The sequence below is a fragment of the Sardina pilchardus genome, chromosome 19, assembly GCF_963854185.1.
Source record: "Sardina pilchardus chromosome 19, fSarPil1.1, whole genome shotgun sequence".
NCBI classification, from domain to species: domain Eukaryota; kingdom Metazoa; phylum Chordata; class Actinopteri; order Clupeiformes; family Clupeidae; genus Sardina; species Sardina pilchardus.
Window position 1 is genome coordinate 2364301 of NC_085012.1, and position 11900 is coordinate 2376200.

General features: G+C 40.7%; 1 protein-coding gene across 1 annotated transcript; it reads left to right on the forward strand.

Annotated features, from left to right (window-relative positions):
- Window positions 1-431: 431 nt before the first annotated feature.
- Window positions 432-10062, forward strand: si:ch73-264p11.1 (uncharacterized protein LOC100000923 homolog). The gene is made up of 4 exons (XM_062521065.1): window positions 432-719; window positions 6184-6247; window positions 7918-8080; window positions 8205-10062. The coding sequence occupies exons 1-4, from the start codon at window positions 586-588 to the stop codon at window positions 8246-8248; spliced, it is 405 nt and encodes a 134-aa protein (XP_062377049.1). The 5' UTR covers window positions 432-585; the 3' UTR covers window positions 8249-10062.
- The last annotated feature ends 1838 nt before the right edge of the window (window positions 10063-11900 follow it).

The window sequence follows — 11900 nt, forward strand, 5'->3', positions numbered from 1 at the left end:
AGTCTCTAACGGCAACTCAGAAAGAGCCTGTGTTTTTCTCTTTGCTTGTGGTTGTGCTATTGTTGATGCTGACCCTCTACCCCAGCCTAACCACACACACACACACACACACACACACACACACACACACACACACACACACACACACACACAGCCTAACTTCCTGTGTGAAAAGCTGAAGTGTTCCAGTCAAAGCAGACTGTTAAATTAGTCGAGTGACTTGTGCCTGCGCAACACACGCGGTGGGGGGTGAAGACTTGTGCCTGCGCAACACACACGGTGGGGGGTGAAGACTTGTGCCTGTGCAACACACACGGTGGGGGGTGAAGACTTGTGCCTGCGCAACACACACGGTGGGGGGTGAAGACTTGTGCCTGTGCAACACACACGGTGGGGGGTGAAGACTTGTGCCTGTGCAACACACGCGGTGGGGGGTGAAGACTTGTGCCTGCGCAACACACACGGTGGGGGGTGAAGACTTGTGCCTGTGCAACACACACGGTGGGGGGTGAAGACTTGTGCCTGCGCAACACACACGGTGGGGGTGAATTGCTGTGTGCGCAGCGCACGCTAACGGCACGGGACATGGACACCGTAATCTACCATGGGCCCATAAGCCGCACGAGGTGTGAGGAGTTACTATCCAAGAAAAACAAGGACGGAAGTTTTCTCGTGCGGGACAGTGAAACCATCCAAGGCGCCTTATGTCTGTGTGTTTAGTAAGTATGCCCTCCACTAAACGTCTCTTACGAACTGTGCAACAGCTACTTTGATTTAGGCTCATCCAGAAGTCTTTATACAACATTAAATAATGTTCAAATTTGTATTACAATCTTAAAGAAGGTTGATAATATCTGTACTTAGCTTACAATTGTATGAATGGTCTAAATTCAAATAGCCAAGACATTTCACTGTGTTTTTGCAAACTGGCTAGTGAAGCGGATGTGCAAGGATCAGGATGTCAAAGGTGATAGTGAGGTGTCAGTTGCGTGAGCTCTTTATTAATGGAAACATATTCTGGGCCTTTTCTAAACACTCACTCATGTTTAGGGCACTAGTCCGTGTAGGCCTACAGTACGTCTACATTAGTCATATAGAAGACCCAGACCCAGAACACAGTAACTTAGTTACTCTTCTTTGGCTTCTGCACTTCCATCTTACTGTAGATCTAACGAGGCAGCTCTCCCTCTCCCACTTGCCCTCTGGGCTCCTCTATAGAGGCAGATGGGGGCACAGAATCTAGGTGGAGGTGCAATCGTTTTCTGAGCCAAAACAAGCATTTCACGTTGATTTGAGCCAGATCAATTGCACATCCTGTGTCACTGGGCTCAAAAAACTATTTATGTAATGCACTGACTGTAATGATGTTGTTCTATTTATGCACAACTAGCTTATATATGGTGGAGAACTTCAATCTAGTTGGCTACTGGTTTATTTGAAAACACTTTATTTCTTGTTGCATTGCATCTAGCCTAAGTTATGTAATTCAGACATTCTATAAATCAGAAATTATGTCAAAAAAAATATTTAAAAAAATTCTGTACTTAGAATAAACAGTTTAGTAGTCAATAATTAGATTCAATGCTATTGTCATTGTGAAGAGTACAAGTACATAGACCACGGAATAATATAAACGAAATATAAATATGTGCAGTGTATTAGCAGTAACCTTATCAGAGCAGAATAACTATGAATGTGTGCAATGTATTAACAGAATATTATAAGAAAATAAGAAATAGAAAAATGTATGTATAGAAGTATGTACAGCAATGTGCAGTGTGGTAAGAGTGCCATTGTAGTGCAGAAACAGCAGCATTATAAGAGTAAGACTGTACTGTATGTGCAGAATCAATAGTATGGAGAGCAGTACAATATGGCTATGTATCATACTGTATCTGTGCAACATGCACTTAGTTTAGTTTAGTCTCTCTGATGCGTTATGGTTTGTATATTATGGTATTTAGTTATTTGAATTGGCATTGTTTTTTTGTTATTCCGCTGGCGTGTTGGGACTTATTTTCCCGATAATGACCGGCGTTCTATACATTATCCCTTACTTAATACATATTGTTTACCTTTCATACGTGTATGTGCCTCCCCTGTGGCGTGCACTCTAGTGAGTGTCCGCTGTCGGCCCTCCATCAACACTAAGAGGACACGACCAAGACTCTTCCCTTCGGTGATTCTTCGGTGGAATGAATTACCTGCTCCTCTGACTAATTCTAACAAACACATAATGGTGGTTAATTGATTTGCATTGAGACTCAACATTGAACCAGTTGTATCAGCTTATTGCTGCTTAAATTACGACAGAATATTAGGCCCACACTTGAAGAAAAGTTTTTTTGCTCTAATGAGATTAAACTTGACTTTGAAGTCGACTTTAAACTTGAAATCTTTGAGAACAAATTTGAAAAATCATGTTGACTTTAATCTTGACATTTCGCTTTTATTCTTGACATTCAAAACTAGTTAGTATATTTCTTGATAAACCCGATTCCGAAAAAGTACAATTTCACCAAATCATCTAGGCTCCGGATTCAGCGGCAGCTACTTTGGAATGGTCTCTCTCTCCCCAAACTAGTTTTGTCAAGATGAAATGTCGAGATTAAAATCTATATGATATGTCAACTTTATTCTTGAAATTTCGAGTTCAATGTCGACACGTCAACAGTAAAGTCAACATGATATTTCAACTTTATTCTCGAAATTTTGAGTTCAATGTCGCCATGTCTACTTTTAAAGTCGTTATATTTTTTTCTTCATGTGTGGCCCTATTACAACAATATTATTTAGCGATAATACACTCTATGCAACGGAAAGATCTTGACTTGGCTCAATTTTCCCGGTGGAGCGTTAGCTGTGTAATGGCATCCACTGTTATTCGGCTCCTTCCATGTTCACTACAACACTGAACATCTTGTTTGCCCAATAATAACAATTTCAACACGTGCACAAATCTTTTTACATCGCAACATGCTGATTCACTAGGCGCAACACCCAACTGGGTCCATGTACACTCCCACTGCTTTAACAATAGCGCCTGCAAAACACCTGCTCCACTGGGAATAAATGAACCAGGTCAAGAGCCTTCTGTGCATACCGTGTATTGCATTTGGCATGAGTATGGCAGCTTTTGCACAAATGAAAAGCTTGTTTGAGTGACTGATGTACACATTTGGATGGAATAAACTTCAAACGTATTTGATGAAAAATGGCAAAGGAATAGAATGAGTGCATAATTGCAGGAAAATAATTTAGCAGGCTGTACCAAAATAGGAAAGAGGACCCAGGAACTTTTTTAGGCTGTGTTTCTGATTGTAACCCTGTGTTATAGTTGGTATTGTGAACGTATAAAACTAAGAGTAAACCTACAAATCAAAGAGTACGATGGGCTGGTGAAGACTAAATAAACAGCGTCCCCCACATATGTCTATGGCCCCCCGGGTTTTAAATGCATATTTCACCTTATGGTCCCCCAGGTTTTAAATGCATATTTCACCTTTGAAATGCACAGAAAGCTTTTGTAATGTTTTTCTTGAGCATTTCCTTTCATGATGACCAGGAACTCAGAAAGAGTCCTGCACACTAACCATTACGCAAACAATTATTTTTTAATTAGAAAATCTTCAGTTTTAGACCTTCATGATGATCAAAATCATGTCTGCGTAAAATCCTTGCTGTTCCCAAATGTGGGTTCTGCTAGCAGCCCACAACACTGATGCTCTGGACCAATGAGACTGCAAGTTGTATACGGCTCAGTATTTGTTATTTCCCCCAAAATAACACTGTTACTTTCCGAATTATAAAAACCCCATGAGGTTAGTGGTGGTGCTGAAAGATTGGGCCCTATATATATGACATGATGTGTAAACTTAGCTTTCCAGTAAAGCACCAAAGGCGTGACTGAGGAGAAATACTTTACTGTACTGTATGTTCACTAGTACTGGACTGAGGAGGAGAAATACTTTACTGTATCACCACTGCACTGAGGAGGAGAAATACTTTATTGTATCACCACTGCACTGAGGAGGAGAAATACTTTAGTGTAATTTGCGCATTCCATCGAACTACAGATCCGCTTCTCGATCTGGTAAACTTACATAGTGCGGTTGTAACTGGGCTGCTACTTATATCTGGTTGTAAACCAGACCCTGGAATCTTTCAGATTAAGGGTCTGGCCACAAATAATGTAATGGCCCAACTCGAGGGGCGGCACCAAGTGTGCACTTGAAAATCTCACTGCACGCAAGTGGATAACAGTACGACCAATGTTTACTCTGACTGATTCAGACGTAATTGGATTTTAACAAGTTTTAACAATGCAGCGTTGTCGCCATCAGTTTAGCTTGCCTTTGGCCCGCCTATGTATATCGGACACCAATTAGATTGTTACCCCCGATGGTTGGGGTAAACGTAACGTGCATCATTGCTCGTGGCCAGAGTATCTTGCAGACACAATTCAAATTGTGTTCTCGCGAGAACTCTGGATTTCCAGGGTAGGTATAGGGCTGTGTGTTGTTGCAAATGCTAGGGTCGTTTTTTTTTTTTTAACCCATTGACTCACTCACAAACAAACATGTAATTTTCACACCACAACCCATCTGCTACAACAGGGACAGCAACATTGACCATAATATCTATGAGTCAGTCACACCTTAAAAGACTGCGTCATGTGAAAATGGTTTACAGAGTTAACACTTGGAGGAATGCAAGGGCACAAGCATGCACTTCTCTCAGGCTGCATGAGCAGCCTGTACTTGGTGCCAACTACACGTTCAGACAATGCTTCAAACATACAACTGTCTCACACGCCAAGTGCATACAAACTGCAGAAGCACTGGGGGAATGTGATAGCCACTAACGTTTGCCACACTGCATCATGCACGACTGTCCTCTGTTATGTGTATTGTTTATGTGTACAGTATGTGTGTATGTCTGTATTTGTGTATGTGTGTGTGTGTGTGTACAGTATATTCTTATTCCGGCCCTGTGTCTATTGATCGCATCTTTCACCTTCTTTTCTCAGCGCTTCGGTGAGCGTTCTCAACTCCTTTCTCTGAGGTGAAAGGAGTTGACATACTTTCACAAGGTTCCCCTCTTCAATTTTGACTATTTGAGAGAGAAGGGACATTGACGAGTCCAGCGCTGGTCTAAAAGTCGAACAGATTTCTACTTTCGGCGCTTTGAGCGTTGAGGAAAGAGTGGTCAGCGCCGAGGGCTTTTTTCCACCAATGGATGCTGAGTGCTGTGAACTCTGAATGTTATAGAATTTGTATTGAAAACAGCTGCCATCGGCTCAAAAATCACAAGGCCATGTGTGCTTTATTTAACTTCTGTATATTCTGATGCCTTGTTCTTTGTTTGTGAAAAGTTGATTTAATTATTATATTTGTCAGACTCCAAGAACAATAGCTGGGGCTTGTGCCCTGGTCAATGGGGAACCTACTGTGAGCAATAAACATTATTAAAGGGACACTTCACCGATAAGCATCAAGCTTTGTATCTTTAGAAAACCAGTAATGTTTTTGAATGGTCGTGCATCATTCCCTCCGTTTGCATAAGATGGGAGAAATACGAATTTCAATGTTGGACTTCCTGCTTTCAATGATGTAAAAATCATCATTTTACATCATTGAAAGCAGGAAGTCCTATTCATGGGTTTCATGGAAATCCTTATTTCTCCCATCTCAAGGCAAACTAAGGGAATGATGCACGACCATTCAAAAACATGACTGGTTTTCTAAAAATACAAAGCTTGATGCTAATCGGTGAAGTGTACCTTTACGGAATATTTCAGTAATTTCAGGAGATTTAGACATCAGAATGTTGAAAAATAGGACAGAGGTAATGGTAATATGTAGTCTGGCTATCACCATACTCTTTTAAGATTGAACAATATGGGGAGGCTGCGCTTTGGTGACATACTGCCCCACACTAGAGCCGCAAGACCAATCTTGTTTTTCAGTGATTGATTGATATAATAATAATAATAATAATAATAATAATAATAATGATAATACATTAGGATAATCTGATAACCTTTATTTATGTAGTGTATAATAAGTACAATAATAAGTTATTTCAAGGTATTTCCATATAAGGTATTGTTAAGGCTCTGTTGGTTGGTAGTTGTGACAGTATATAATGAGTATAATAATAAGTTATTTCATGTTTTCACAGCAAAAACAGGATAGTCTACACATACCGGATACTACAGACCCATCATGGATATTTTACCCTACAGGTATGATATCTGGAATGATTTTCTATATACAACTATTACTGTGCAATACATCTCTTTGTGCATACAGTCCCCTATACTTATGACCTTAAAGGTTGGATATTTCCTAATTTTTTCATTTAAGGCATTAAGATCAATCTTTAAAAGATGATTTTAAATTCCTCTTTATAAAACTTTTCAAAACTTATACTCATCAGGAATTTCTCCCAATTATTTGTTATTATATGTCTAGATTATGAGGAGCACACCCATACAGTATTGTCTCAATTATGTAACTAACTTAAGTACAATAATTTCCGCATTGTGTATAAGCTGCGGGGCAGTGTTTTATGCAAGTTAAAAGAAACAAAACCGTATTAACACCTTATTAACAGTGTTAACCTCATAGCTGAATAAATGTAGCAAAATCAATGTATAAACCGCGGCTACTAGTCAGGAAATGACGGTACTACAGCAGTCAGCCAATACAGCTGCATGAAGCGCTGGTGTTGTCCCCCAATAAGCCCATTTCAGTGTCCAGGTGTCCAGGCTCGTTGATGTTAATCATACCTTAATCGGCCAGATAAAACCCCTCCTGTGGACTGTACGGCTCCAGAGGAAGTTGGTTTACCCAGTGGCCACATCTTGTGAATTGGGCTAATGGCCGTATGCACGGAGGGCTCTCTGGCCGGCCCTTTTATCTCCTAATTGGGCTGATTGGCTGAAAACACGGAGGTGGGAAGTTGACACATCCCTCGTGGAAATGCTGTTTGCTCCCTGCACACTGGTGACGCAAATCACTGGGCCACACAGAAGTTGGTTCATTTCGTCACAGTGAATTTTCTGGAGCGGCGCCAATACAAAATCGACACAAATCGTTATCCACATGAGCCAGAATTAAATTTACATATCTCAGTTTGAACTTTGGCCTATAGGACACTGACTGGATCTGATCCCTGCTACTTGAATTCAGTGATCATGATGTATGTTGAATGATGTTTTTTTTTCATGAAGATAATATAATCACTTCAAATTATATAAAAATATATATCTATGGAAAATTGTTACATTTAAACTAGTTTTTTATCTTTCTTGACACCCCCCCCCCCCAGAAAAAAATATGCAAAACAGCATGTACTGTACAATGTAAAATATATTTAAATTGGCCTACGCTACCGTGTTTTAATGCGGGGCAACATGGTGGGTTCAGTACATTGTTTTAATATTGCTTAACATGCCATAGTTATTGTTATTATATGACTGATTGAATTACTTTATTGTTTATTTACTATTCTCCCACATTCATTGTTTATTTTCATTAGGCTTGCTTGAATTGATATGGTTTATTGTTTGTATTGCTATTCTCCCTACTTAGTCTGACCAGTTTTTGAATTTGTTCACATTAAATTAGTTATAGTATTGTTTTTATTTGTTTGTCGCTTTGGACAAAGGCATCTGCCAAATAGCATAACCGTAAGCGTAAGGTGCGGGGCAGAGTTCAACACTGGTGTGTATGGTTATATTGAGAATAATGGGATCTAAGTTATCGAATGTGGAGAGGGTTGTGCGCCGCACTCATTTTGGCGCCGGTGTGCGCTCAAACTCAAAGGGTATTTCACTTTTGTCACCCATCTGTTCACAACGACCTCACTTCCTCCCATACTTTGTTTCATTTTTACACCCGGCCAATTCAGACCAGTCAAGGTGTTCAAGAGATGTTCTTCAAGAACCTGGATGACCTGGTCAAGCATTACAAGAGACGGAACCAAGGCCTCGCCACTCACCTGCGTCACGCTGTGAAGAGGAAAGAGATGCTAGCAAACCCACACGTGCCTGACGAGGCGCCGGACTATGAGAGTAAGTGGCGTCACGCAAACCAACAGCTGAACGTTCACATTGAGGAACTGAGCCTTTCTTTGAAATGTCATCTCACTAACCTCAGCTGTTTCCTCTGTCCTATCTTTACCCTTCTGCTGTTTAGATGTAGCAGACACATCAGAATATGTTGAAGTGCTCCCGTCATGATTCAGCTAATGGACGACGCCTTCTCTGGCCCGGCGCTGTTGGGTCAGCTAATGGACAACGCCTTCTCTGGCCCGGTGCTGTTGGGTTAGCGGACTTCCTGCTGTGTAAAGCATAATGTACATAGTTTATTCCACCCCTAAACCTCCTCTTTGGTCCTGTATTCAGAAGTTATTTTCAGGGAAAAATCCCCTCGTGGCCCTCACATGGCTTTACTGTGCATCTTCCTCCTCGTTTCTGGCTTGTCACCATCTGTGAAGGATTGTCCCGCCCACCCAAGTACTCTGGATTGGTTCAGTACCCTGATGATGCACTAATGGATGGACGACTCAATTGGCTCACAGTCTGGGTTGTGATTGGTTGAAACGTAGATGCAAAGCAGATATCCTCAGTCATGACATTGGGTGCATTCAAGATGGACTTCGGTCTGTCTGCAGCTGACGGCTGACGGTAGACCAGCCTGGACAACTTTCTCCTTCCAGCCGCAGTCTGCACCTGACGCGACTCACATATTGTGGATTTCTGTTCCTTCGAGTTGTCTGAATTGCATATAGTTTAAATCTGCTTTTCTTTTCATTCAAATGTTTAGGATGACTGACAGAGTAAATTATCATGTTGTTGAAATAAATCACTGTGGCAGACATTCAACAGATCAGCACTGAAGCACATTAATTCGATATGAAGTGTTTTCTGCACATCTGTATTAGTAGTCTAGCCTGGCTCTCACGGCTATGTGCTTCGGCTCAACTTTGTTTCGCTTCAGTACTGAGACAGGTACAGATGAGCTCTCTTCGGAGAGCCACCAATCAGCAGCGAGGAGAGGGTGTGGCTGAGAGATGACGCTACTCTGAATTGGCTACATCCCCAGATTCCCCACCCCTTTCTCGGAGGAATCAGAGCATGTGGACTACATCAACAAGGCGAGCGGAAAGAGCTCAGACTTTTTTCTCATATTTTTGAGCAAATGTGAGTAAAAGGTGCAAAATAAGGTTGTGAGAGTCATCTGTGTGTACGTTGGATTTAGGGGACCATTACATTTCTATTTCAGCTCTTACTAACAGGAGTGTCAAGTCACAGTCGAGCTGGCTATATAGGTTTGGCAAGTTTAACTTCACATGTTCTAACACCAACTAAATACAAGCCTTAATTTTATCACGTGAATCCTCTTGTATTCCCCACTAACTAACTAAGATGAGACGTGCTTGCTGAAAAATCTCTCAGGAACGCTTTCATGTATCGAAACCAAACTGGGTGCATGAGCTCGAGACTCCGACGTGAGAATGCACAGAACCTTTGACTAGTATGCCCAATGTTGAAAAATTTGTTGCAGGATTCACAAATAAGGAGGTATCCTTAAATTCAGATTTTAAAAAAAAAGTATTCAAGCATTCTAACATAGGCCTAAAGCACATTTTTTTTTCATGGGAGATTCCTGCCAATTTAAACTGTCTGGCCCCTGCAAGGTTTTAGTACCATGTGATGTGATGATGTTTCAAGCATCTATCCAAGAAGTTGTGTTGAACTGTGTGGTTCAACCCTGCACACGCAATATTAGCTGACATTCATTACTCCTGAAGTAAGTCCTGAAAGGATTGATTTAAGCCAATGCTGAATGCGTTGATTTAATACCTTAAGATGAACGGACCCAACAACTGCTTATTTGGCTCTTGATATGTCTTGTTAAACATAGCAGACATCTTAAGGACATGTTAACATGGTTAAAACCTGGTGGTAGAAAGATGTGGTCTTTAAAAAATCAATTGTATTGCTCAGGATCAATTGTATAGATTTTTTTACATGATATATTGCGGTGAATATTGTCCAAAAGTACAAAATAAAGTTGTTCATTCAGTGCACTGTATGTGGTCTAGGCATACAACACCTATTTCAAGCTTGTATATTTTGTAATTGGACCTTCAGTTTTGTTTGCATAATTTTTGGAGTTATAATGTTGTGAGCAACATTGTGATTGTTATCAACCCTGGATTTGCCATTAAAATTTTTTTTCCCTGATCCAGGTCGAAAAGGGCAGTTAAAAAAGGTTATTCCTAAATATCAACATATAGCCTAAATATCAACATACAGTATAGCTTTATTCCTGGTTGAATGCCAATATGAAAGTGGTGGACAGTACATCGCCTACTTTGTTCAGAATGCTGGACTTGGTTGAGTGTCAAACAGCCCTGTATTGTATTGTATGGGATGATAATAATGTAGGTGCAGATGTAAAAATGACAGTTGAGTTTTGAAGCAGCTGTAGCAGAGAGCTCAACAAAGGTGACCACATCGAACAGTGTTGATAAAAATATTACTTTCACATTTGCTTACTATGTTTCAATTCCCCTGTCTTTCTGAAGAGAAAGTGATAACACCACTGACCAAGAAAAACCTGATCTGAAGGAAATGTGTAGTATTTCGAGTGCGCAAGTTTGAGGAAGTCACGTACATAGTGGCAACACCTGCACTGACTGTGCTGTGAGCTGGATGCCCTTTGGGATTTTCAATCAGTCATTCGAATGTTATTGAGGGAAATGTTGCTTTCTTCAGGGTATGTTTCCTTTGATTGTAACTCCTTGTCAGCCATACTACCAGGAAACACACAACGTTCCGGGAACGTCTCCTTAAAGTTTCCTGAAGGTCACACAAAAAGAAACCTTTAAAAGATGCCCTGGGAATGTCCTCTAAAGGTACTGTGTTGTGTAGCCAGAGAGCGTTCCCAGAACGTCCCCTTACTGCTGTTTTTGTGCAACTGTCAGATAACCTTTTTGGGAATGTTTCCTGATGGTTATGTTAAGGATGATTTTTTTATCCATTAAGGAACATCCCTCAGAATGTTCCCTTGAGGTCTTAATGCTTATTTTTGTCAAACCATAAAATCAACTTTAGGGAACGTTGCATGAAGGATTAATTATGGTATAATCAGTGGAGTAGATCTGTTATCGTGTCTTTGTTTTTATTTTAAACAAACAATATGGTTGAAACAGATCCTTCTCTTGCTAGTGTTTTGAACAATAACATGGTGGGCTATGCCCATTGAAAACAGTTTAGTTAGGCTACAGTAGTTTTTCGTGAAGAGAGTGTGTTCCATGTTTGCTGGAACCAATCACAAATTGGCTTATCCATCATAAGAGTCATTTGAACTATGCCCATTGATCACCCACGCTCGCTCTGCCAGGCACATCAGTGCCAACGGGCGGGCTTAAGACACAGAGCAGCTGTAACAAGCAAAGTGTTTATGGAATGGTAGCGGTAATGAGCTAGCGGTGATTTTTTTTGCCTCGCTAGCTCTATTTTTACTTCATTAATGAAATGAAACCTGATGAAAAAAAGAGAGAGCATGACCCTGTCTCTGACCCCCTGTGGTTTCAGTTGGACCGATGATAGCATCTTCAATTCACTTGAATGTATTGCTATTTAAAGTGCAGAGTCGCCATTGACCATGGTCTCAGAACAGCTTCCTCATTAACAGTTGGGCTTTCAGTAAGAGTTTTTCTCGTAAGTGTCAGTGGTGGGTTGGATGAGAATATGCTCGTATATGCCCTTCCGTTGAGGACACTTTGTCCTTTGAATTTTTTTCTTTGGGTTTTGTTTCATTAAAGGTGCAGTCAAGGATTTTGCAGGAAGTTGTGTTTAAGTTTGTGTTTAAATTCAGAGC

Bases quoted from the DNA above. Each gene is read 5' to 3' on its own strand.
- si:ch73-264p11.1 (XM_062521065.1), top strand. From the start codon at position 586: ATGGACACCGTAATCTACCATGGGCCCATAAGCCGCACGAGGTGTGAG. The intron at 6,248-7,917 runs GTATGATATCTG...CGGCCAATTCAG, and splicing joins ATGGATATTTTACCCTACAG to ACCAGTCAAGGTGTTCAAGA. The intron at 8,081-8,204 runs GTAAGTGGCGTC...TCTGCTGTTTAG, and splicing joins CGAGGCGCCGGACTATGAGA to ATGTAGCAGACACATCAGAA.